Raw genomic sequence first — 25,609 nt, 5'->3', positions numbered from 1 at the left:
TATTATTTCATTCCGTTAGTTTATTACTTCATTTATTCATGCTATTATTTCATTCTATTAGTTTATTACTTCATTCCGTTAGTTTATTACTTCATTCAGTCATGCTATTACTTCATTCCATTAGTTTATTACTTCATAATGTGTTATGACATAATTATCTTTCAGTTGGGTTTAGGGTTATTACTCCATTCCATTAGTTTATTACTCTATTCAGTCATGTTATTACTTCATTCCGTTAGTTTATTACTTCATTCAGTCATGTTATTGTTATGAGCTTATTACTTCATCCAGTCGGGCTATTACTTCATTCCGTTAGTTTATTACTTCATTCATTCATGCTATTTACTTCATTCTGTTAGTTTATTACTTCATTCAGTCATGTTATTACTTCATTCCATTAGTTTATTAATACTTGATAATGTGTTATGACATAATTATCTTTCAGTTGGGTTTAAGGTTATTACTTCATTCTGTTAGTTTATCACTTCATTCAATCATGTTATTACTTCATTCTATTAGTTTATTACTTCATTCCGTTAGTTTATTACTTCATTCAGTCATACTATTACTTCATTCCGTTAGTTTATTACTTCATTCAGTCATGCTATTACTTCATTCCGTTAGTTTATTACTTCATTTCATTAGTTTACTACTTCATTTCATTAGTTTACTACTTCATTTCATTAGTTTATTACTTCATTTTATTATTTTATTACTTCACAATGTGTTATGATATAATTATCTTTCAGTTGAAGTAAATTCAGTATATAATGAATGCGAAAAATTACTTCATAATATACATTCATTTAGTTCATTATGTAGTGAATATAGTTCATTATTTACTCCAGCAAGTTTTTATCGAAAAAAAAAATTAAAAAAATTTAATTTTTTTTAAAAAAAAATTAAATTAAAAACGTTTTTATTTAATAAAATATTAAATTAATTCTAAATTAATCATAATTATAAGATAAAGAAAAATGAGTGGCCCAAATTTAGTTTCTAATTCTGTTTTTAAGAAGGGTTCGACATTGATCAAAACTCTGTATGAGGAATGTTTCAAAATAAACAGAGTTAGAGAGTACCGTAAGCATTTTATGGAAATCAATATGGAACACGCGTGGCGTCATGTGAGAGCTTGTTGTAGTTGACCTGCGTATGACCAATACAAATTTCCTGTGAAGGTTAGGCATCTCATTAGCATGGAATTGAAGAAATTGCAAGGCACAATACGTTTGAGCCATTTAAATGGCTTACCACCCACCATCGTTAAGGAACACAAATTAAAAATAGAATAGTAACGATGCCTCTAGAGCATCCACGATGGAGGCTAGCGGATAGGCTAGCTGATCGCGGGTGCTAGCCGATCGGCAAGCTCTAGCCGATTCGCGGGCGCTAGTCGATGCGCTAGCCGCCATAGTAGGCTCAATTTCGGCTAGCCGGTTGCATTTTTTTTAATGTATTTTTTATATATTTTTTTTATTTATTGCATTTTTTAATGTATTTTTTATGTATTTTGTAATGCATTAAAGTATTTTTTAATAAATTAGTGAGGAGTAGAGTGAGGCGGGGACTCGTGTGTGGATGCCCGTTTTTTTTTTAATTATGTAATTATTTTTAATTAATGTACTTTTTTTAGAAAAATGAAATTAATGAATTTTCCTGTATACGTGTCGTAAATTTAAATCTGTATTTTGTGTTTAATTCCGTAAACTTAGTTGTTTTTTTTTAAATTTTGTTTGTTGTGGCTAGTCTATTGCTTGTCATGATGATGTGGCAGGAGGAATTTTTAGTGTTGATGATGTGGCAGGAGAAATTTGTGGCTAGCCTAAACCTACTGTGGATGCTCTTAGTGGACAATAGCGTTTCGATTCCTAGGAACACAATTGCAACTACTAGTAGCCTCCTACAGCAGTTACCTGACGACGGAGCACCGAAGTGGTCCACTTAATTAGCGCATCTGATTCTCCAAATGATCGATAAGCGGCAACGCAGAAGTAGGGCTTATGAATTTCAGTTGGGGTCGAAGATGTGGATTTGGGGGAAAATGAAATTCAGAATTTTGCCTTCTGTTCTTGGTAAATCACCCTATTCTAACACTCAACAGTGCGGTAAATCTAAGACTGAACAGAAATAAATCTTGTACACTAACATTCAAAATTTAAATTCAAAATCTTGCCTGAAAGGTGAATAGGTAAAACCCCAAACGATAGGACATTTTTGGAATAATAAATGAAAGCATCTAGTATAGATGCACCGAACAAAAGAATGATGCCGTCAACATTCCCTTGCTTTGGTCTACGCAGAAGTAAAGAGCAATACTCATAAAGTCGGGAGTTGCAAAGTTAGGTCTCCAAAAATGGTATCGACGGAGGGATTGGTGCCGATCACAAGGGCCTTCCTTGCCTCCTACTACGACAAGTATCCCTTCAATCCGCTCTCTCCCGACGTCTCCCGTCTCTCCGATCAGATTTACGCCGCGGCCACCGATCTTCTCAAGGACTCCCCGCCTTCCCAAGGTCCTACCCTCTTTCAATTTTGATCCTCCTCAATTTTGGAAAATTCGATTTGTCTCAACTCTTTTTCTACTACCAGGAGAACGCTTGCTGCTTCAGGAAGCTGAAAGCGAACCTCCGCATAAAGTTGATGAAAACATGTGGAAGAATCGGGAACAGATTGAAGAAATTGTTTATTTGTTGGAAGCCCCTCGCTGGCCTAGAGCGGTGAGAATTGAGATGTCAATTCTTCCCTGCTTGCTTGCCCCCTTTTGAAACTCAATGCTCATGATTTTTTTGCATCTTACAGCTTCAGCAACAAGCAACTGTTGAGGATCACGAACTTGCTTCTCTTCTTCCCAGAATTCAAGACAAGTTCAAGTCTACTCTCAGCTCCCTCGAAGCTTTCCAAGCCAGGAATTCGGACTTCGTATTCAACACAGGTATACCAAATTTATCATTTAGGTTTCACTGAATAAAGTCACAATGGCTATTTTGATTGAATCCTAGTTGTTTGGTAGTTAATATGATGTGACGGGTTAATGTAATCAACATGATCACAAGCATATTAATGTAGTTGTTTGGAAGGGACTTGAACTTGTGACAATTTAGAGACTCGTGTGTGTTGATTGTTGAATGCAGTTATGACGTACATGCCGCAAGATTTTAGGGGTACTATAATCAGGCAGCAGAAAGAGCGATCCGAGAGAAACAAACAGGCTGCTGTTGATGCTTTGATCACCTCTGGTGGAAGCATACGTGATAAATATGCTATGCTGTGGAAACAGCAGATGGAAAGGTGAGATTTTTTGGTGGCGTGCATCTGTTTACTGGGACCTGAAAATGACTGATTCCATCTTCAATTCTTCTTTATGCAGGAGGAGGCAGTTAGCCGATCTTGGTTCTGCAACTGGTGTTTATAAAACGCTTATGAAGTACTTGGTTGGAGTACCTGAAGTAGGTCTCAGTTTATTCAATGCAACCGCAAAGTGTTGTTTATCCTTTTTTTTTATGTTGAGTTCGGGTCATTTGTTTTCAGTGACTTTTTCTTTTTGTATTTGATCTTTGCAAAGCATTTCATTGGGTTTTCTTTTCTTTCACGGTCTCACCATGGTGTAAGTGTTGCAGGTTTTGATGGACTTTGTGAGGCAAATAAACGATGATCAAGGGTATATTCTTGCATCTAAAGAAATAAGTTCTTATACTATTATTTTATCACTGAGCCAATTATTTTGAAGTTAACTTCATCAAATAGCATTAGATCCAATTCTGTTCTGAACTCAAGTTACCACCAGGCCCATGGAGGAGCAGCGACAGCGATATGGACCACCTCTTTATAGTCTTACAAGAATGGTGCATAATATTAGACTGTTCCTTTCTCTGCTTTGGGAGCGTTATGAAACTAGAAAATTGTGAGCTTGCTAAGGTTCTTATGCATTCAATTGTTCAGCTTATATTGTGTTAGAAGTCTGGTTATGTTTTTGTGTCATTTCTGTAATTCACAGGCAGAAAGATCAAATTTCTATTTTGGAAGAAGCAGCTAACGTCTATACTTCTGAGTTAGAAGCCTTTTTGAAATTTATTGGGTACTGTGTATTCTTTTGCCTGATCAGTCTATTAAATCTGATTTTATGGTACTCAAGAGAACTAAATTTGAGCCAATTTAACAGTTTTTGGCTCTTTGATATCTGTTTTACAGGGAAGTTTTCTCAAATTCCCCCTTTTTTATCACGGCAGAAGATGCTGGTGCATTAGCAGCTAGGTCTGCCTAAAAATGTGCCATTGTTTAAATTTGTGCAAATCCTTTTTTGGTAGCATTGACAGATTGATGTATGCAGGAAACATGATGACTACAAGGAAATAAGCGTTCCCGCAGGGGAAACTCACGAGGTATTTTGTCCATTAAATTCTCTGGAGCTATGATTCTCCGAGAACTGACCATATGCATCATATAATCTCATCTAGATTTTTTTTTTCAGTCTCTACAACTTAATTTGGAATTTTACCACTGCATCACACCGAATATTGTTGTAGCCACCAATAAGAAAAAAAATACCCCTTAAAAAGAGAGGGGGTGCACATGTCTTGGTGGTTAGGGATTAAATGAACGATGGCAAGTTATTCCAACTCAAAGAAAGCTTGTTCGTAGCTCGGTTCCTTAGTAAACTGATATAGTGAATGGAAAGAACACAGACAAATAAGAATTTCGATAACTCTCTCCTCGAAAGAGCCCTACGGTAATACTGTGCACAACACATGCTCAACCACCCTAACGAGCTGAGCTTGTAACATCTTACTCAGATTATTGAATAATCAAATAAGTGACGTCACTATGGAAATGGTTTCCAGAAAGGGACAATGAAACACGCGTAATTTTTTTCTTTTCCAAACTTCCTTAAATAAAAAACAAAGAGGAAATGACTGTGTCAAAACATTCTCACAACTTAATACTTTATACCACCACGACACTTATATTTTGATCTATCAGAAACTCAGGAAATCAATTTAACAAACTTATTCAAATAACAAAGTGAAATCACAAAGAAGCTTTTGTATGAAGAACATAGTCAGCATATCTTAATCACATGTTTGTATTGTTCCAACATACACCAGTCATGTCATTTGAACAATATACTGTATATCTCCTACACACATGAGGTATATTCATAGTATTAATACTTGTATATTGTAAGTTATGCTTGCTGTTATGTTGGTTAAGTTACATATACATGTGTGTTTGAATCATGTTAACAGAACATATGTAGCTATCAAAGTTATTTGTTACCGAATCTGATAATTATGAGTCAAATAGTTTAAATCAGTATGTGCCAAGCTTCATTCAAGGAATCAATATGTTGCGATGCGTAAGCTAAGTATATAATATTGAGCTTATGTCTTTGATTTGGTTAAAAGGTGATTTGTTGATTATAATATAACATAGGTTTTATGTTATACGTTTCTGGTAAATTTTTGTGAGGCCTATTCGACCCAAAAACATCGTTGTTTGGCCTACAAATTTTACTGGAACTTGTTCAAGGTCTTAAGATGGTTGTGGTCGAGGCAATTGTGGTTGAATACGTTTTCTGGAAAAGTAAACGAATGTTTTAAATAATTTCCTGATAAGCTTTGAACTAAAGATGTAAAAAGAAAAAGAAATATTTCGGTCCTGATTTTCTACATCTTTAAAATGAGCTTAATGTGTTAGAACATTACATCACTTATTGGATTATTTGGTAATCAAGTAATGGCAAAGCTCGAGCTGGCTAATATTCAGCTCGGCTCGGCTCGGCTCGTTTACACGTAGTTGCGCTGCACGAGTATGATGACTCCAATGAAAATTGAATCTAAAATTTAGCTTGGTACATTAATTAGTGAATTATCTGTTGTTTTATGCCTGAATGGAGTTTTCTGCTCTTTTTAGGTGACTTTAACGGTGGAGTCGATGAATTCATACATTGCTTGGGATTTTTCAGTGGTGCAGGGAAAATTGAGTCAGGTATTCTTCTTCAATCTTTGGCTAGTTGTTGATGTTAACTCATTTTAGCATTTTCGTAAGTTGTGTTTAATTTAATGGTTTCTTGTAAAGCTTCCTCGGAATTTGGAAATTGACAAGCCATGATTATATAATTTGGAGCATGAACAGAACCGAGCAAGTGTAAAACATTGGTGTTTGTTTGAAAGGTTTCAAAAAAATATCATTTTGAACTTAGAAGGGATAATACTGCTGTTTACCCCCCTTCAACTATTGCATATGGTGCTTATCGCTCCCTTTCGAAGTACTGCTATAAGAAGAGTATCATACCCATGTAAAACCTTGAAACCTTTAATATATCATTGATGTGGGACATCTTTACATGTATGGTGCTGTCTCATACTAAATCTTAATGTTTGGAATACGAGATGGGACATTAGTCATCTGTGGTCATTTGATTTTAATTGTACAAGGAGTCAAGGCTTCATGCATAATATTCTGCATCTTTTAGATGATTGTCTGCTATACCACTCTAACTGTAATTGAGACACAACTATGCTTTGCTTAGAGTCGTAGACTATGGCAGTTGAAGTGTCAATAATATTGTGTTTTTCCTTTTAATAATTGTCTGGCAGGACATTGGGTTCAGTGTAGAATGCATTGATCTCTCTGGGAGAAAAACTGTAAGCTCATTTGTTGTTATAACTCATTCTTAAGGTCTACTATTCCACCGTTTGTTTTACGTTTTAGGTTACTTTCTCCATTGCTAACTTCATTCTGACTTTGTTTATTGTTTGGCCTTGGTTCTTGCTGAACTCTAGTTGATCTTGCCTTATCGGCGTTATGAAGCTGATCAAGTGAGTCTTGCTTTCTTTTTTTAATCATTTTAAATTCTGCTTTCTGAAAGTTTGAAAAGTTTTTAACTTCATTGCAGGGTAACTTCTGCACATGTGTGTCCGGAGACTACAAGCTTGTATGGGATAATTCATTTTCAAGTTTCTTTAAAAAGGTTTGTAACATAATTGCGTCAAAACATTTCCCAGGTGCCACCTTTATATAGTTAGTACTCCGTATTTTGTAACTGAATACAATTTACTCAAATAATAGTCTCTCATGCTAAATTGATTGAGTACCTTACTTCATGTACATTATATGATGTCTTGTTGAAGCATCTTAGGACACATGCTGCTAATAATAATATTATACAGAACCAATTTGTAATTTCGGGCAGCTCCAGAACACTGGCATCTATGTAAAAACAAAACTGAATCTATGGTCTTTCAGATTTCAGCATATCTAATGTTCTCTGTTTTCATATTGTATTCTTCAATAGCTCAATCATAATTTTTTAAATTAGGCCATCAACTTAACATAAGATTTACCTGTTACTCTGATGAATTATCATAACATATACTTTCTTCAAAGTTCAAAATGAATTGAAATGTTTTTTCTGACCATCTATCCCTGACCTCCTTTGAGCCTTTCATTGGGAGTCTTCTTACCAGTTTTTTGGTGTATTCACAACTTGAACTTATCCCGATATTTTTGGCTTGGGCTTGAACAGGTCATACGATACAAGGTGGACTGTATTCCTCCAGTTGTACCTGCTGCGGATCAGTATATTGTAAAATGCTAGTTCTTTTCATCAAAGTGTTTCTTTTGGGCCGGGATGTGCTGGAAATCGTTCTATTTCTACTTATAAACGTTGGTCCAGTTTTACTGGTTTTAGGCTGTCAAAGTTGTAATTTAACAGTTTGTGAATCACCCCCACCACCTATCTAAACCTTTTTTGTTTTGTATCAGTTATTTGACCCTCATGGGTGGTTCATGGTTAAAAGTTGTGTATAAATGAAAAGATTCATGAATGGCTTCTACTACATACTACTAAGTTAAGTTGTTTATTGTGAAGAATGTTGAGCATTTATGTGTTAATTCTGGAGCATTGCCTCCGAAGTGTGTGGTTAATACTTTCGAATAGGAACTGTTTGTAACTAGTACTTTGTTACTCCATGATGTATAAAAAGTGAAGGTGAATGGTAAATGTGCATCGTTCCAGAAAGAAAAAACTTTTGTGAGCATTGACACGAAGAGGAGTGGCATTATAACATGGTGACTCGTCCTTGTTTTACCGAGTTGTATCTTCAAGTGTACGAAGCCAATGTAGTTAAGGATAAGTAAGAGTGTCGTATTCACATGGACTATGGTATTCAACGTATGTACTTCCAACCAATCTGAGTCACTATCTAAACATTTGGAAGAGGGTTAATATCTAATTTTACTTGATTTTGCAAACGTAAAAATTCGAATAATAAAAAGATGAAATTCACTATCAAACGGGAGTGGAATTCTAAGCCTTCACCGTAGCCAAGAATGGTCGGCCGACAACGGTACAAAACCTATTGAAAAAATAATACCAATGACCTTCACAATCACATTCAACGCCCCAATTTATCAATTAAATTAGTCTTCAACAATTTTTGTTAAATGGTGCTTTTACATCACAATTTCACTTTTAATTTAGTTTTTCTCATTTTGCTATTTGATTAACTTAATGAAACAAATTTAATTTGGTTTAGCTTAACATATCATCCTCAACTCAATCATTATTAGTGGCCTATTTTAGAGGTTTGTGCATTTGCGGTTCAAAATTAGAAGCATTTTAAACTCTCCGTCCCAAAAAATATGGACATTTGGGATAATAGGAGAATTAATATATAAATTAAAATATTATGATCAATTTAATATAAAAAAAATATTAAATACGAAAATTATCCAAGATACTTGTGGAAATTAAATGTACTCTTTTTTTGGAATGAACATGTGTTTTGTTTTTTAGAGCGCCTGTAAAATTTGTGTTTCAGATGAAGAATTAAAATGTGTAGAAGGAGAGGCGATCCTAGAAGGGTATCCATATCTTCTATCCCATCACGTCTGTAAATTTGAATTTGCCATTGTGTTGCGATTAGATATAGGAGTACTATTGTATCCCTTGAACTGATTAGGGCTTCAAACAATCAGGGCGTGGTCAATTTGATGATTGAATTTTCCATTTCTTAGAGGCGGTTATGTTTCTGAATCATTGATTTGATGGAAACAAGTGATGTAAATTGAATTCGCGTATTCTTTCTCTGCTACACATTGCAAAATGATCTTAGTGCTTTCAATTTGTTTTTTCTTCCTTTTCTCAGTTGACTTGCTGCTACAATTAGGCTGAAATTAAATTGTTGAGAGCTGAATTCGAAAAGCAGGTAGCATAAGGAACTGTTGTTAGCATTTTGAGACGGAATGAAAAGGAGAGCTGTGCCACTTGGAGCTGCTTTGCACTCAATTTGTTACAAAACTATAAAGTCACCTGCCCTTTCATCGGTTGACATTGTAGATTCATGGGATTCTGCTTCCAAGCTACCTGAACAACCATGTATTCAAAAATTGTGTAAGTACTCATTTTCGTGTAACACTAAAAAATGTTTGATACGAGCAATGAGAGATGCATGCTAGAATTTGATATCTATTGCATCACTGGACACTTAGCTTTTACTTTGGGACGCTTTAAGAAGTTTTAGCATTGAAGTCGTCATCTAGAATATACTCCCTCCATTACATTAGAAATGAAACATTTGCTTTTCGGCATGAGATAGTGTTGTTTTGTGAGTTAATGAGGAGAGAATAGAGTAGATAGATGAAAAAGTAGAGATGATGTTGTTTCCATAAAACGTTTATTTTTAATGGGACAGTGGGAGTAGTTGTTAAAAGAAAGAAAAAGTAATTAATGTATTGTTAGTAGAGAATGAGTGTTACCTCATTAGAGTGAAAAAGTTTCTGAAATTAGAAAGTGCATATTCTTGTAGGACAGACTAAAAAGTATAGAGTGCATACTCTTGTGGGACGGAGGGAGTAGCTTTTTCGTTAAAAAATAAATCCAATGTAATTTGTTTGTGACAGCAAAGAATCAGACTGCGAAGATAATAGATGGATGTGCAATTGCTGATGGGATAAGGTCCAGAATAGCTTCTGAGGTAAGAAGAATGAAGGAATCGATTGGACGGGTTCCTAGCTTGGCTGCCATATTAGTGGGTCAACGAAGAGATTCTCTAACATATGTACGCAACAAAACAATTGCTAGTGAAGAGGTTGGCATCAAGTTTAACTTGACATCCCTTCGTGAAGATTGTACGGAATCTGAAGTTTGCAATGCTTTGTGTAGATATAATGAGGATCCATCAGTTCATGGTATTCTTTTGCAGCTTCCCTTGCCGCAGGTGATTTGCCCATCTTTGACTACTCTATATTCACAAATTGATCTGTTTTTAGTGATCTTCAGCTTCCTGTTGATGAATTTAATTGCAAGACTGAAATGATCATTTATAGATTATAATGGTATATTTGGCTTGCATTCCGAAGGTTATGTTTGATTTTAAATAAGTTACTGATAGATTGAGTTAAACAGCATTTGGATGAGGCGAAAATACTGAGTTTCATCAGTCTTGAGAAAGACGTAGATGGTTTTCATCCTCTTAATATTGGACATTTAGCAATGCAAGGAATGGAGCCACTATTTATTCCTTGCACCCCAAAGGGTTGTATTGAGTTGCTTCTGCAGTCTGGCGTGGAGATTATGGGGAAGAACGCTGTGGTGATCGGTAGGAGCAACATTGTTGGATTACCTATGTCCTTGTTGCTGCAGGTAAGATCAACTTTTTTCGATTTCTTGTTGACTCATTTTTCCTCCTGTCATTGAATGCTATCCGTTTACTATGAATTGGCCAGAGGCACCACGCAACTGTGACTGTTCTTGATGCACTAACGAAGAACCCAGAAAAGATAGCCCGTGAAGCTGATATTTTAGTGACGGCTGCTGGAGTACCGGATTTGGTCCGTGGCAGTTGGTTAAAGCCGGGGGCAGTCGTTCTTGATGTTGGAACAAATCCCATCGAGGTGAGTGGCGGACTATAAATTAGATCCGGTAAACAATGGTTGAGAGAAACGTCATCTTAATTACTCATTTTGCAGGACTGCACGAGCGAGCACGGGTATCATCTAGTTGGAGATGTTTGCTTTGAGGAAGCCATAAGAGTAGCTTCTGCAATCACGCCTGTGCCGGGAGGAGTTGGACCTATGACCGTTGCTATGCTGCTTTGCAACACTCTTGAGGCTGCAAAACGCGCCCTCAATTTTACTACTACTACTTGCTAATGACTGTCATTTTATATCCTCCAATATTTTGTTTATGAATATATCTACACATATTGCTATTTTATAAGTTCAGATTAGTGTCTGTATGTATCTAATTGACTTAACTAGGTTTCATTTGAAGATGACTTCTTTCCTGGAGTATGTCTAGGCATTGTTTTGCTTGTTAGGTAGATAGTGGTTAGATGATAAATATAGTATTCTCTTTGTTTTTTTAAAAATAGCCATTATTTCCAATCTGATCCATCACTTAAAGCTATGCAATTTCTATCGTATGAAACTTTTGAACTAACATATTAACCTTACACGTAATTTTATTTAATTTACAATTTATACAATTATAGTAATTAATAATTTAATATTTTATAAATTCCACTAATACTAATGAATAAATACTAGGAGTAGTACTGCTAATAATGTAGAATCCAAAATCCAATACTTTATCAATTGTATATTAAAATTTATGTTATTTCAAAAGTTTATTTTTAAAAGATGGATGTGAGTAATAGATAAGGAGTAATAGATAAGTGTGTGTGAGTTGACCTAATAATAGAACGGTAATATCTAAATTTATGGAGTACTATTTATTTGCCTATATGGAGTGGATAATAGTACTAGTATTTTTATCTTGATTATGATAGACCAAATAATAGGCCATCAGTTAATAGATAAGTGTAATATCAATTGGAGAAAGTAGCGCAAAGAATAAAGTTTTAGCCAAAAGAAATTATTTAATTATTTTAGGACGACAACAAAGAGATACGATTCAACTACCTTGAAATGAAGAAAAACTAATAGTATTGTTTGGTTGGGGAGGAATGTTATTTGAAAATAGAGGGAACATTTTTTTTGGTCCGTGAACTAAGCTAATGTATTAATTTTGGTCTGTAACATTTTAAAGTATATTCTGAGGTTCATTAACTTCGACGTAATATCATTTGTGCTATGTTTTCACTGTTTCACTTTTTTTGGACGAAAATACTATCAAGCCCATAAAAGACATTTCAGTCTATTTACCTCTCTTCTTTATCAAAATATTTGATTTGTATATGTAATTCTTCTTTTTCTCTCTCTCTTCTTTTCCATTTTTCATTCTCTCTTCTCCATTTTCTCGATCTCTCTTTGTCTGAAATAACAATATAAATAAAAATGAATGAATGTATAAATTAATGTGGAGATTAGTCACTGGCCCTGCCAGTGGATAGTAGATACCCTTTATAATTAAAAAAAATAAAATAAAAATGAATGAACGTATAACTAATTTAAAATGGCCTTCTAAGATGCCTGAAATACCATTCATGGACTTAAGAAATTTTCTGTCGTGTGAATAAATAGCTCAAATGATATTTCATGATACACTCAGAAGATATTTTTCTATACTACTTGTTAAAATTAATACATCGACAAAGTTCACTATATATCTAGAAAATACTAGTAGATATAGATTTAATGAATTTCAAACAAAACAATTGGGATCGGCGGTAATAATATTAAATTAATGAAGTAAATAAAAAAGGGGTAATTAAATGTGGAATAAAATGAATAATGATTGGGCGAAGAAAGAGGGCAAAGTGAAAAATCTGGTCAAATTGATTTGGGTTGGAGGGAGAAATCTGGGAAATTGGTAAAGTGAAATTGACAATGTGGAGATAGAGATAGAGATAGAGATAGAGAGATCGAAGAGAAAGAAAACGAGGCAGATTCCAATACGAATATGAAGAGTGGCGTTTCATCGTCGTACGCCATTCCGGTTCCGGCCAAGCGAAGATGGAGAGGTCTCGTCATTGCGGTACTCGCCTTAGTCTTCCTTTCAATGCTCCTCCCTCTCGTCTTCCTCCTCGGCCTCCACAACGGCTTCCACTCCACTTCCGGTATTCTAGATCTCCTGGATCTCGATTTCGATGTGCAACTCTTTTTTTTTTTATTTTTAATTTCTCTCATTTCTCATCACTTCTGCAGGTTATGGCACTGACCACCGCAACTCAGCCCCGGTAACAACTTTTTTTTTTTTTTTTTAATTCTCCTTCAATAATAATTCATCAACTGGAACTCATCGTTTTTTGTTTTCTCATTTGATGCTATCAGACTCGCATTAAAATGTTCGATCAACATAATACAACAAATCAACCCAAGGTATGAGGCGCTCTGCCCTAACTGGTTACTCATCCTGACTTTGTAATTGCATAATACAACAGATCAATCCACTTAGATGATGCATTTGCAAACTATACTTGTGTATCTATGTACTGCAAGCTCTCTTATTTTCAGTTGCCACAAGATTGCACATATTTTCAAACATCAGATCATGTTGTTATTTCTTTCATCCTGCTTGAACTTCATTCCCACCTCATTTCATTTCTATATTATTTACTATTTTTCAATAGGAAGACAAATCAAATCACGTGGATGCTATTATAAAAAGATTTACTCCAACTCTTCCAAAGGTTAGCTCCTAGTACTATTTTTGATTGTAAAGAATACATTTAACTCTTGATGCTTCTTAAGATTAGGCCTTGCAAACATATAGTACTAATAAAGATACTTAACTAACTGAAGAACATATAACATCTAGTACTACTTAAAGTATCTAGCAGAGCAAAGATGCTCTTTCATGTTTGTGCCTGTTAATATTTTTACAGTTCTAAAATGCTCTGAAATCAGCACTTTCGGTTGATGTGTTTGATTCACCTAGTTTATACTGAGGCTTCCGGAATCTCTTTGTCAATGAATTTGGCTAGAGGAAAAACTACAAGAGATAAAGCAGAAAATACAGTAGTTCATGTTGTTTCTACTGGTCACTTCATAAGCTCTGAAGCTGAATATAAAAGTGGTGCACAAAATATTTTAGTTGTTCACATCAATGATATTCCAAAATTTAAATTAGTAGCCTATTCTCATTGCACATGGGAAGACCACTATGTTATAAGGGTTTGCATAAATCACTGCACCTGCTACTTTATAAAAAGTAACCCCTATTTGATATGTATGTATGCATGTATAAATGTATGCATACCAAATTTATCAAGTGCAAATTTTCCCTGGAATTTTAACTCTGCAGCACTATTGCAGCATATAGATGTGTGTGTTGCTATAAGTTCATCAAATTAAAGCGATCTTAGGGGAAATGTTCCAACTGGAAGCATGGTCTTATGTCGACCTGGATAAAATGGTTTATCATGCATCTGTTAATTTCTGCACATTTTATTGAGCTAATGAAATGCTTTATCCCATCAACCTTTTTCAGCCAATTGACTGAATGTTACTCGCATAAAAAAATTGTTCCGTAGCAAGTGAAGCTAACAGTTATCTCTTACAAATGGTTATCCAGTGACCTCATTTGATTTATGTCTCTTTTGCAGGGTTTTGGGAATGCATCTTTAAAGGCAACTGGAAATGGCACAAATGGTACGGTTCCTGTATGTATTGTGAGGAAAGGAATATCTTCTTTTGTACCCGTGTCATTATTCTCCAAAAGTTGTGTGTTCTGATTTATTTTTATCATTTTGCTTGCCTACAGGATATCCCGTGCCAATTGATTTACCAATACCAGCCAAAAAGGTATACACATTTGATACTGGAAGAACCTAAATCTTGCATTATTGTTGCTGAATTGGTTAATATCTTCTGACCGTAAGTTGTATTGCAGACAAGTGGATCTCTTGATAGAGACAAAGTCCGTGACAATACAATTGCTGTGGACGAGAGTGAAATGATTTGTCAATTGAAATTCGGGAGTTACTGCTTGTGGCGCCGAGAACAGAGGGTGAAAATGGAAGACAGTGTTGTGAAGACGATGAAAGACCTACTTTTTGTTGCTCGCGCTTACTATCCAAGTATTGCAAAACTTCCAAAGTTTGATAAATTGTCTCAGGAAATGAAGCAAAACATTCAGGATTTTGAACGCATTCTTAGCGAAGCTACCACAGACAAAGATCTCCCCCCTCAGTATGTTGAAATGCAACCCTTTAATATAAAGCATGCGTATCTGGTCACTGTTATTGATGCACTCTGTCTAATGATTTCGCATATTGTGGAAGTGATTCGTTCCCATTTTTTTGTATACATCCTTGATTGATTACCTGTCTGTGTTGGACTGCATTTCGCTTTAAAACTAAATTGTCCTTAAAACTGAACTTGGTTGTCTATTTCGTTGGTTTCGTCTTAATCTTCTCGATCTGCAAGACTGCAAGGAGATTTGGTTTCTCACTGCAGTTTTATGTTACTTTTGATGTTTCTCTTTTATATATATATATATATATATGTCTTATATACTCTATTTCATCGGTAGGAAATATGCCGGAAAACCTGCAGACAAAGCATCCCCAGATGCTGTCTTCTATTGACAATAGATATAATTCATTACATACAAATGTGGCAGGGATATGGATCACTTCTCTTATATGCTGACCTACATAGTAATGACCTCTTAAGTAATGTTAAGATACTAATTGGGGTAAAGTTTGGTGTGTGATATGTTCCAATAAGAGTAGTCACTAAAACAATGTCACTTTCTAGTGAACTTCCTCCATCATTTTACTTGATAGCCAATGCCTGTACCTCAGTTACTATATTACATATACGTTTGCATATGGTTGTCATATGTCTTATTATATAGGACAGTGCAGACTATTTTTCATCATCAAGGAGCACACTGAGTCAACAAGTGCTTATTCTTAAAATCGTTGCTTCTGTATGATATATTTGCAAGTAGACCCACCTGTAACCTCTGAGAGTTTACCGGTGCTGTTACCATCATGAGAAACTTATTCTTGAACATGTGACGGTTAACATTCAATGCAAACTAGTAGTGCTCTTACCAATTGAACTATTCTTATGAAAAATTAAGCTATTTGATGCCCTTAGTTTTTGTGCTATGAATACAAATTGACTTTTCACCCTAGAAAATGGTTGACGTCTAATCAGGAATAAGCAGAAGATAAAGATGATGGAGGCTACAATTGCTAAAGCTAAGGCATGCCCTGTGGACTGTAATAATGTTGATAAAAAGTTTAGACAGCTGGTAGACTTGACAGAAGATGAAGCTAATTTCCACATGAAGCAGAGTGCCTTTCTCTATAAACTTGCAGTTCAAACAATGCCAAAGAGTCTCCATTGTTTATCGATGAGATTAACGGTCGAGTATTTCAGATCTTTTGACATTGATGACAAAATGATCGAGAAATTTGTCAATCCAGACTTGCACCACTACGTCATCTTCTCCAAGAATGTACTTGCATCATCTGTAGCTATCAATTCAACTGTAGCACATGCACAAGTACAGCTTCCATCTTCGGTTCTATCTCCTTTTTGTATCTCTCTCCCTTTTTTTAATTCCATACTTTCTTTTGTATGGATTATTGTTTCGTTACTGAAGGCGTTATAAATTTGCAGGGAAGTGAGAAACTGGTTTTCCATCTACTGACAGACAAGGAAAACTTTTTTGCTATGAAGTTATGGTTTTTCAGAAACAAGTATGCGGATGCTGCTGTTCAGGTTCTGAACATTGAGGACCTTAAGTTCTATAATTATCACAAGGCAGCACCATTACATCTGTCATTGCCTGAAGACTTTCGAGTTTCATTTCGTAGGGTTGATAAACTATCTTCTACTCATTTTAGAACACAATACATATCAATGTTTTCGGAATCATTCTACTTCCTTCCTGAGATATTTCCATCACTAGAAAAGGTTGTGGTCTTGAGTGATGATGTTATTGTTCAGAGAGACTTGTCAGCCCTCTGGAACCTTGACATGGGGGAGAAAGTGAATGGTGCTGTGCAGTTGTGTGCAGTGAAGCTCTTTGACCTGAAATCTCATTTGCTAAGCCGTAAATTTGATGAAAATTCTTGTGCCTGGACATCTGGAGTAAATATTATTGATTTATCGACGTGGAGGGTGCAGAATCTTACTGGAAGATATCGGAGGTTGATGGATGAGGTGAGTGCCTAGATGTATTAATTTGTTTGAATTACTTTGTTGTATTGCTTCACCTCAGAATGCATGGTTATCTAATAAAAAGACAACAATTTAGAAATATGACTAATATATATGAAGAAAATAGTGTTAGGCCAATGCACCAACTAGAATCCATAAAAAAGTAGTAGTATGATTTTCTGCTTTGCATCATAATGTCTTGTCTAGAGTGAATTCCTTACTCATGACAGAAAACCAAGCAACTGAACATCTAAACTGAGGGCTAGGTTTATAATTTTGACAAATACTTGCCAAATAGGAAGTACATGAGTGAAGGGGACAGAAAGTATAGAGATGGAGAATCAATGAAAAAGAAAACAAGGAGAAATTGCAAGATGTCATTAGCATGACAACCATAATTTATGTTAAGTGTCTGTCTGTAAATACAAGTTTTGGTGTCCAAAATGTGTGCTTACATGGGTTTGGAATATTAGCCTCCCCCTTTTGAAAATATAGTTGCTTATATAAATATTGTTCACCTTATTTCTAATTTATTATTCTAGTAGGTGAATTAGGATAATAACTGATTTTTTAACAAGGGTGGTGTACCAAATTCTGCCCTTCACAATTGGTAGTTCTATCATGTCTTGAATAACACATTTTCACATGCATGCATTTATCTTTATCGTGACCCGGGAGTATCCTAAACAATTTTCCTGTTTTGATGTTGGGAGCAGCTGAAGGAAGATGAACATTTATCTGAAACTACTGGTCTTAGTGCTGGCCTACTCACCTTTGATAGTCTAGTATATCCTCTTGAGGATAGTTGGATCTTACCAGGTCTTGGGTATAACTATGGAATTGATTTGGAAGACCTGAAAACAGCAGCAATATTACATTTTGACGGGAGCATGAAGCCGTGGCTTGATCTTGGCATCCCCAGGTACAAAAGATATTGGAGGAAGTTTCTGGACCCACAGAATCAGTTCTTGAGTGATTGTAATGTGAATCCATAGAAGTGACATTGCTGCTTGCTTATGAAAACCAGAGGTGAAAAGACTTGAGAGTACATATAGCAAAACCAGATTTCAGTTTAATGAGGTGCTGAAAAGCAGCACAAAATATCAAGAGCATGCTTTTTCTGATGAGTTGGGTTGCAAAAGAAGAACATTTGTTTTTAACTTAGGTGGCTCCATTGCTGAAGGTAAGAGGAGTCTATAAATTTTCTGAGTTGCTAAGTTGAAGAACAATTAATCAAGTTACTCATGCCTATCTATTAGCGTGAGCATAGAGTTAACGTCAGAGTCGAGCTGTGGTAACTGGGAGAGAGCGGTATTAAGTTGTATTTTTCACATTGAATTTCTTTCTTTCTTTGCCTGTGGAAGGATTAGCATTCATGAAACCGGGAAGCCGGCTGAAAACAAGTACACGTATTATATTTGAATTACTGTTTTGAGAAAGCACTGGTTTGGTTTTGGGTTAAGTCTGTAGCGTGCGGACTAGGGTTAATGCTCTTAGGATGTAGTATATGCATACTATTATTCTTGAGCAATTGTAATATGGATTCATAGATTCAACTTCCTTTATTACTGATTATGAATTGGCAGAATATATTCTGTGCACCGGAACTTGATTTATGTTTAGTCGGACTGGAAGGGTATTATAATTGATGATATAAGGAGTAGTTGTTAGGGCACTTGCAATGCAGCCCTAAGCTGGCTTGGTCTCGTCCTGTTGGGATGAGCCAGCATTGCGGGTGCCCCATCTTGCCAAGGGGCTTGCGCCGGGGAAAGGCTGTTGAGCCAGCGTGCTATGAATGTGTTGTTTCTTAATTAAGAGATGGAGTAAAAAGTGTTGTGGGACTATTAACAATGAATAGAATAGAAGGATAAGAAACAGTGTTGTTGGTGGCTTTATAGTTAAAGTGAATCATGATTTCTAATTGTGGATGAACGAAAATGGCACAGAGTCTAAGTAAGGAGAGGATTTTATAATATTGCATAGAGAGTAAGTGGTACTAGCAAAATGTTGGCAAAGTGAGATAATGACGTCCCCCCTACTTGAGCAATAAAAATGAGATAGGTTTAGGCAACCATCTGAGATTTAAATAGATGGGCGGTTATCTAGAAGGAATATGTAAATTTAGAGGTAGAGAGAGAGAGAGGAGAGTTAATACTCAGCTTCTAACTATCAACCACCTAGCCCGCCACCTGTAGTTTGACCGGGACTTGTGCAGAAAAGCGTGAACATAGCAACTTTGAAATCGCGATCTTCATGTATACAGCCAAACCCACACCTACCCCATTTCAAATTAATAAATAAACACATCATCCCAGATTTTAATTTTATTGATTGACAAATAGTGTGAACCTTTTTGTCATTAGTGATTATAATTAGAGATTACACGTTAACGAAAAGTATTACTCCCTCTGCTCTGGTACACTGTTCGTCATTGGAAATAAGCACAACTCATTTTACGTATTATGAAAATAGGCTTCACATTTCATTAATTTTTTTCAATTAATTTTTTTTATATTTCTTAAAACACGTGCCGAACTCAAATAACACTCCCGAGGATGGACTGCCACCCTCGGGAGTAATCAATATGAATTTAAAACACGATAGTATAGTCGTATTAAATAGATGTAGGTGGGAGTAGCCGTCAAAATATTAAGATCTGCGATCTCGTATTAGTAGGCGATCCAATCCAATGGATATTACTTGTTAGGTTGATCATCAATTCATCATCATAGTAGTAGCAATTGATGGAGACAGAATCATCCTCGAGAAAGCTGATGGAGGCCGACTCGGCCAAATCCCCCGGCCGCATCCGGAGAGGCAGATGCATCTGCCTCTCCGTGACCGCGGCCCTTCTGGCCCTGGGCCTCCTCCTCCTAATCCTCGGCCTCACCGTGTTCAAGGCCCGGCATCCCACCACGCGGATGGACTCCGTGGCCCTGGACGACCTCGACTTCTCGGTGGACCTCGCCCGCCTCCGCGTGGTCGTGAACGTGAGCCTGGCCCTAGGCCTCACCGTCCACAACCCGAACCGCGTCGGCTTCAAGTACCACGACGGCACGGCCCTCCTCCGCCACCGCGGCAACGAAATAGGGGAGGTCCCCGTCCCGGCCGGGAGGATCGGGGCGAGGGACACGCGCTCCCTCAACCTCACCCTCGCCCTGATGGCCGACCGCATCGTCTCGGACTCGACCCTGTTCAACGACGTCGTTTCCGGGACTTTGCCAATCCAGGCTTACGTGAAGCTATCCGGGAAGGTGAGGATAGTGTTCAGCATTCATGTGGCGACGTACACGACCTGTGATGTGGATGTCATACTCAGCAATCGGACTCTTTCGAATCTCAAGTGTCATTACAGGACCAAGCTCTGATTATTCTGTTTTTCTTGCTATAATAATATAGATTAGATTGAGATACACTGTTAATAATATAGGTTATACTACTTTACATTCTCTATTTTGTTCTAGTGGATTTAAGATGGACGGCCTTGTTTTATTATATGCCAATTTAATGATATATACTGTTTTTTTCCCCTTTAAGTGTGTTTGTTGATGCAATTATTATTGCAATCGTCATTTGCAAATTGCGCAACCATCTTTTTCCTCTATCTTTAATCACACGCTAGCTTTATGCCTTCATTGTGCTCGTACGCGTTGGAAAGGAATGAAGAGAATATGTATGATTCAAGAAAATAATCAAGAGCATACCTTGAAAGGAAGTCATAAATAAATTGTTTACTTTCTATGTTCATGTAGAATTCAACTCGATATAAAGAGTTAGATGCATTAAAGAGTTAGAATTGAACTCGATACATTTCTTTTCAGCATGTGTTTTGTGAAAATAATAAATAATTAAAGTGGATGAACAAGTAGAATAGTGTTAATGAGAGTCTCATCTATATTAATTTCGTACTTTAAATTTTCTTTATTCTTACTAATTATTACTTCCTCCGTTCCATAATAGATGTCACAATTTCATTTTTAGTTTGTCACATAAAGATGTCACATTTCATTTTTTTTTTTGGAAAAAATCAAAAAACTCTCTCTCACATTAATATAAGTACTATTTTTCCTCTTCACCTAACACACAAAACAACATCTCTTAAAATCTCGTGTCATTCCCTAAGTATGTCATCTATTATGGGGCGGAAGGAGTATCATTTTCACAAAACAAGTGCCAATTAAAAAATATATCACTTAAGTTGAGACAAAGGAAGTACTACGTTATAGTCTTTGTGATTCCTCCAGTCTTTTTTTAAACACTTGCAATCGAGAGCTATTTTTCCCAAGAGGAGGTCAACCCTTACCACCAACATATTGTTACAACTTTATACTCCCTCCGTCTGCCATTAAATGTCTCATTTTTCTTTTTTTTGTCGGTCTACCAATAAATGTCTCATTTGACTTTTACCATATTTAGTAAGTGGACCTTACATTCCACAAACTTTTTTACCCACTTTACTTCATAAAGTCAAACAATTTCTTAAAACCCATACCGGTCAAATATGAGATATTTAATGACGGACGGAGGGAGTAAGATACAAAATCACGAACAATACCACAAGAATTAACACATTTAGAAAGATACGAAAAAGTACAAAACAATTACCAGGGAATATAATGAGATCAATATGATCAATTTAGCACAACAACGGATCTCATGAGTGATACATACTTTTATCAAAGATCGCAAGTAAGAAGTGTAACTTTTACCAAGAACCAACACACGACCCTAGACACCCTAGGTCTGGCCAAACCAAACATCACTTCCACGACCAACCAGAACTCACATAAATAACTCTCACAAAAACAGTTTACACTCTTAACCTCACACAAAGACAATATCTCAAGTTCATGCTGTCACGGCCAGTCTTGGTGATTGTATAACCCGTGAGGTTGAACCACTAAGAGCACAAGAACTTTCATAATTTTAAATTTCAAATTTCAAATTTCACAATTAATAAATACTCCATCCGTCCCACTTAAAATGCAACATTTGAGAATCGGCACAGGATTTTATGTAGTGTTGTTTTGTGAGTTAATGAAGAGAGAGTAAAGTAAGAGAGATGAAAAAGTAGAGATAGAGTTGTTTCTATTTTAGGAAACGTTTCATTTTTATGGGACAACCAAAAAAGGAAAACGTTTCATTTTTAATGGGACAGAGGGAGTATAATAATACTATGCTTATTACAATTCGAACTTAATTAATTTTTAGTTTTATGGAGTAGTACAATTTTTGGAATTGTAAATTAAATAATGACCCTACGGCTAGGAAAGATCTATTGCTAGTTATGATGTTGAAGTTAACGATCTGTTTGATTGAGATGATACTAATCTTTTCGGTTGTGATAACTTCTATCGAGAGAGTATTTTTGCAATGAAATATATTATGATAAATTTATGAAATAGAACTATAGACAATTGAATTAGTGATAATTTAATTGTATATAATGAGAAATTTAAAAAATAGACAATAAAACTATTTTTCGAGGATTTCAAGGCATGACGATTCATCGAAAAAAACTACAACTCCATCATCTAGTGTAAAAGTTGTAAGAATATAACTATTTTGTTTTAAAAATTTTTAGTACCGACCTATTTAAATTTATGCTTCTGTCACTGTTTGCAACGTGCCGCAACGGTACCGTCCCCTTGGCTCGAAATGGATACCCCGAGTTGGGGTTGCTCTAACTGACATTATATGTGGGGTGCAACTAGGAACGTCAGTGCAACCCACAACCTAAGATCTAAGTAGGGCTAACATGAAACCTAATGGGTTTGACTTAGGTGTGACTATTATTTATTCTTTTGTCTTATTTGACAACTAATTCGACACTTTATTGATAATTTATATAATATAACTAACTAAAAAAAATTAACCTCAAGGTGCCCCCTCCTACAATTCGATGATTCCATTTTAGTAGTATATGGTTTAGATTTTATTAATATAGTAAATAAATAAATGATTTAAAATTCGAACTAATTGTAAGAAATATTTTGAAATCTAAAACACGTTAAAAAATAAATAGTCCATTCATTTCATAATAATAGATGTCACACTTCTGCTTTTAGTTTAACCAATAAAAAATGTCACATTTCTTTTTTTAAAAAAAAGTTAGTCTCTCACATTAATATAAATATAATATTTGTCTTTACACTTAGCACACAAAACATCATATCATAAAATTTCATTTCATTATCAAAGTGTTGTATTTATTATGGGACGGATGGAGTGTATAATTATGTTTGAGTTTAAACTCGTTGGGCTAGTCCAAGATCCAAATAAACGTTTAAGCAGCAACGATTGACATCCATGGCCTAAATTGGATGGGCCTCTAGCGGAGTTATTATTATATTGAGCTGATTTGGTCCGAATAGAAATGGGGTTTGACAAGGAGAATCCAGTTGATAGTTATGGTTAAAGTGGTTATGTGTATGGTAATACTAATATAATGAAATTGAAGGTGGCGGGCGCCGACACGGTGCGACCCTGTCATGTAGTATAATTGTAGAAGCGTTGACCGCTAGCAATATAGGAAAGTGGTAGTGATAAAAATGCAAAGGAGTAGAGAATAAATCGGAGAAATAGTTGGCGTAGAATGCGTGTGATGGTTAGAAATCGATAATATCATCGATCTCAGATCCAAGAAGAATTAAACCAAACAAAAAATGGAAAACGAGGGGCAGTGCAAGGCAGGCGAGGGCGGGCGATCCTTCCGGCTCCGCAGCCCGAGCCTGAACTCGGTGCGGCTGCGGCGCATCTTCGACATCTTCGACAAGAACAACGACAGCGTCATCACCGTGGACGAGCTGGGCCAGGCCCTGGCCCTCCTGGGCCTCCAGACGGACCAGGCCCAGCTCGACTCCATGGTGCAGAGCTATGTCCAGCCTGGCAACACGGGCCTCTCCTTCGACGACTTCCAGGCCCTCCACCGCTCCCTCGACGACGCCTTCTTCGGCCTGGCCGACGAGCCCGCCGAGGTGGACGACAAGCAGGAGGAGTACGACCTCACCGAGGCCTTCAAGGTCTTCGATGAGGACGGGGATGGCTACATCTCCGCTAGGGAGCTGCAGGTCGTGCTCAGCAAGCTCGGCCTGCAGGAGGGCACCGAGCTCGATCGGGTCGAGATGATGATCTCCTCCGTCGATAAGAATCACGACGGCCGGGTTGATTTCTTAGAGTTTAAGGATATGATGCGCAGCGTCATTGTCCCTTCATCCTAGACTTCATTTCTTTTCTTCTTCTTTTTTTCTAATAAACTATGATACTACTTATGTTGATGCTTTAGTTATGTGTCCTTCTCTCTCTGTTTTATGCCTTGTTGGTAATGCTAATGCAAGGAATTTGCATCCATTTCATTTCATCTATATATGTTGTAACTTGTAAGAGGTAACCTATTCGTATATATATGTGTGTGTTTTTCTACATTTTGTAAGATGATATAGAGATAGCCAAACTATGTTTCTACATTTTGAATTACTTTGTGTATGGAGCATCAAACTATATTCTCACTTTTGTTACAAAATACTCTTTCCTTGGGCGACACGAGAATTTATACAACTTTATTTTATGTGACGAGGCTTGTACCTCTCATTTAATATAATTGTATGTTGAAGTATCCTCAAATTAACAACAATAATCTTAGCCAATCGTCACATATGATGTGGTATGAATTTGTGAGAGAATGTAACAGACATGCTTGATGAAGATGATGGCCCTGATTTACGTAGTCCACTGTCTGAAGAAAAATCTGAAGGAGAAGAAAATATGAGTGACAAATCAGATCCTGACCTTTCTGATGAACAAGTTTTGGAGGCACCAAGGTTGTATGCTCTCAGTCAGTAGAGAACAACTTATTCCCACAATTTTTGCATCGTGGATTAGAATATTTTTCCTTCTCTCCATACGAATCGAGTTACAATGATGGCTGTGAAGGGGGCTCATGGTATAGGGATGGAGAGAAGCTGACACATATTGGTTTGAGAACAAAATTTGATGGAAAATTGCATTTGAAGAAGACTGCTATCACTTTGTGGCAATGCAGTACAAAGTGGTAAAAAAACAGAGAGAAATGATGGCGTTCAATATGCAAATATTCTTTTGGAAGAGAAGTCGAGGCTAGTAGTGAGTCTGGATTTAGATGTGTATGGTAGGCTAGTAAAATATTTATCTAACAACACGACCAAGTGAACACGTTGATCTAATTAGTTGTTGACGATCGAGTTAAGGATTGAATGGTCAGGTTGTTAGATAAATATTTTAGAATTTCAACCATTGATCTTTTGTAACCAAGACCATCTCATTCATAATTGATTCATAGTTTGTTCAGTATTTGTCAAGTAATTTTGGATTTTCTAATTGTAAATCTTGATGTTCTTAATTTTGTTGCATATTTTTTACTTGTTTGATCTTGTAAATTGCTTATACTAGGGGGATTTACGAATTTTGAGATTATTTTTTTTCGTCCCAACAAAAACACAATTTTCTAGTTCAAACATTAATTTGAATTCATCTAAGCCTCGTA

General features: G+C 36.2%; 5 protein-coding genes across 12 annotated transcripts; all 5 read left to right on the top strand.

The window, feature by feature from the left end:
- Nucleotides 1–2,268: 2,268 nt before the first annotated feature.
- LOC125221572 lies at nucleotides 2,269–7,841 on the top strand. Its single transcript, XM_048123709.1, has 15 exons — nucleotides 2,269–2,516; nucleotides 2,593–2,720; nucleotides 2,803–2,935; nucleotides 3,135–3,291; nucleotides 3,371–3,449; nucleotides 3,621–3,661; nucleotides 3,788–3,904; nucleotides 3,998–4,078; nucleotides 4,192–4,254; nucleotides 4,331–4,382; nucleotides 5,914–5,988; nucleotides 6,600–6,647; nucleotides 6,786–6,821; nucleotides 6,899–6,973; nucleotides 7,529–7,841. The coding sequence occupies exons 1-15, from the start codon at nucleotides 2,357–2,359 to the stop codon at nucleotides 7,598–7,600; spliced, it is 1,317 nt and encodes a 438-aa protein (XP_047979666.1). The 5' UTR covers nucleotides 2,269–2,356; the 3' UTR covers nucleotides 7,601–7,841.
- A 930-nt stretch (nucleotides 7,842–8,771) lies between these two features.
- On the top strand, nucleotides 8,772–11,298 carry LOC125221573 (bifunctional protein FolD 1, mitochondrial-like). 4 transcript variants are annotated; one of them, XM_048123712.1, is made up of 6 exons: nucleotides 8,772–8,868; nucleotides 9,213–9,397; nucleotides 9,907–10,223; nucleotides 10,412–10,648; nucleotides 10,732–10,899; nucleotides 10,975–11,298. In XM_048123712.1, the coding sequence occupies exons 2-6, from the start codon at nucleotides 9,250–9,252 to the stop codon at nucleotides 11,155–11,157; spliced, it is 1,053 nt and encodes a 350-aa protein (XP_047979669.1). In that variant the 5' UTR covers nucleotides 8,772–8,868; nucleotides 9,213–9,249; the 3' UTR covers nucleotides 11,158–11,298. The 4 variants fall into 4 exon arrangements, with proteins under 4 accessions (XP_047979669.1, XP_047979668.1, XP_047979670.1 ...); XM_048123711.1 differs by having other exon boundaries at nucleotides 8,797–8,868; nucleotides 9,153–9,397; XM_048123713.1 differs by lacking the exon at nucleotides 8,772–8,868 and adding an exon at nucleotides 8,876–8,893.
- A 1,416-nt stretch (nucleotides 11,299–12,714) lies between these two features.
- Nucleotides 12,715–20,624, top strand: LOC125219281 (probable galacturonosyltransferase 7). 5 transcript variants are annotated; one of them, XM_048121215.1, is made up of 11 exons: nucleotides 12,715–13,025; nucleotides 13,114–13,145; nucleotides 13,240–13,287; nucleotides 13,539–13,598; nucleotides 14,514–14,559; nucleotides 14,672–14,712; nucleotides 14,801–15,099; nucleotides 16,078–16,429; nucleotides 16,546–16,743; nucleotides 16,876–17,091; nucleotides 17,805–20,624. In XM_048121215.1, exons 1-11 carry the CDS (start codon nucleotides 12,869–12,871, stop codon nucleotides 18,081–18,083), a joined length of 1,728 nt encoding a protein of 575 aa, XP_047977172.1. In that variant the 5' UTR covers nucleotides 12,715–12,868; the 3' UTR covers nucleotides 18,084–20,624. The 5 variants fall into 5 exon arrangements, with proteins under 5 accessions (XP_047977172.1, XP_047977173.1, XP_047977174.1 ...); XM_048121217.1 differs by having other exon boundaries at nucleotides 12,716–13,025; nucleotides 16,546–16,647; XM_048121216.1 differs by having other exon boundaries at nucleotides 16,303–16,429; nucleotides 16,546–17,091.
- Nucleotides 19,833–20,456, top strand: LOC125221056. Its single transcript, XM_048123186.1, has one exon. It carries the CDS (start codon nucleotides 19,833–19,835, stop codon nucleotides 20,454–20,456), a length of 624 nt encoding a protein of 207 aa, XP_047979143.1.
- A 2,966-nt stretch (nucleotides 20,625–23,590) lies between the features above and the next one.
- Nucleotides 23,591–24,510, top strand: LOC125220019 (calcium-binding protein CAST-like). Its single transcript, XM_048122129.1, has one exon. It carries the CDS (start codon nucleotides 23,754–23,756, stop codon nucleotides 24,306–24,308), a length of 555 nt encoding a protein of 184 aa, XP_047978086.1. The 5' UTR covers nucleotides 23,591–23,753; the 3' UTR covers nucleotides 24,309–24,510.
- Nucleotides 24,511–25,609: the final 1,099 nt, after the last annotated feature.

The sequence above is a fragment of the Salvia hispanica genome, chromosome 4 (genome assembly GCF_023119035.1).
Source record: "Salvia hispanica cultivar TCC Black 2014 chromosome 4, UniMelb_Shisp_WGS_1.0, whole genome shotgun sequence".
Classification (NCBI taxonomy): Eukaryota; Viridiplantae; Streptophyta; class Magnoliopsida; order Lamiales; family Lamiaceae; genus Salvia; species Salvia hispanica.
Note: the sequence above shows the minus strand (reverse complement) of the source record. Positions and strands in the feature narration are given on the sequence as shown.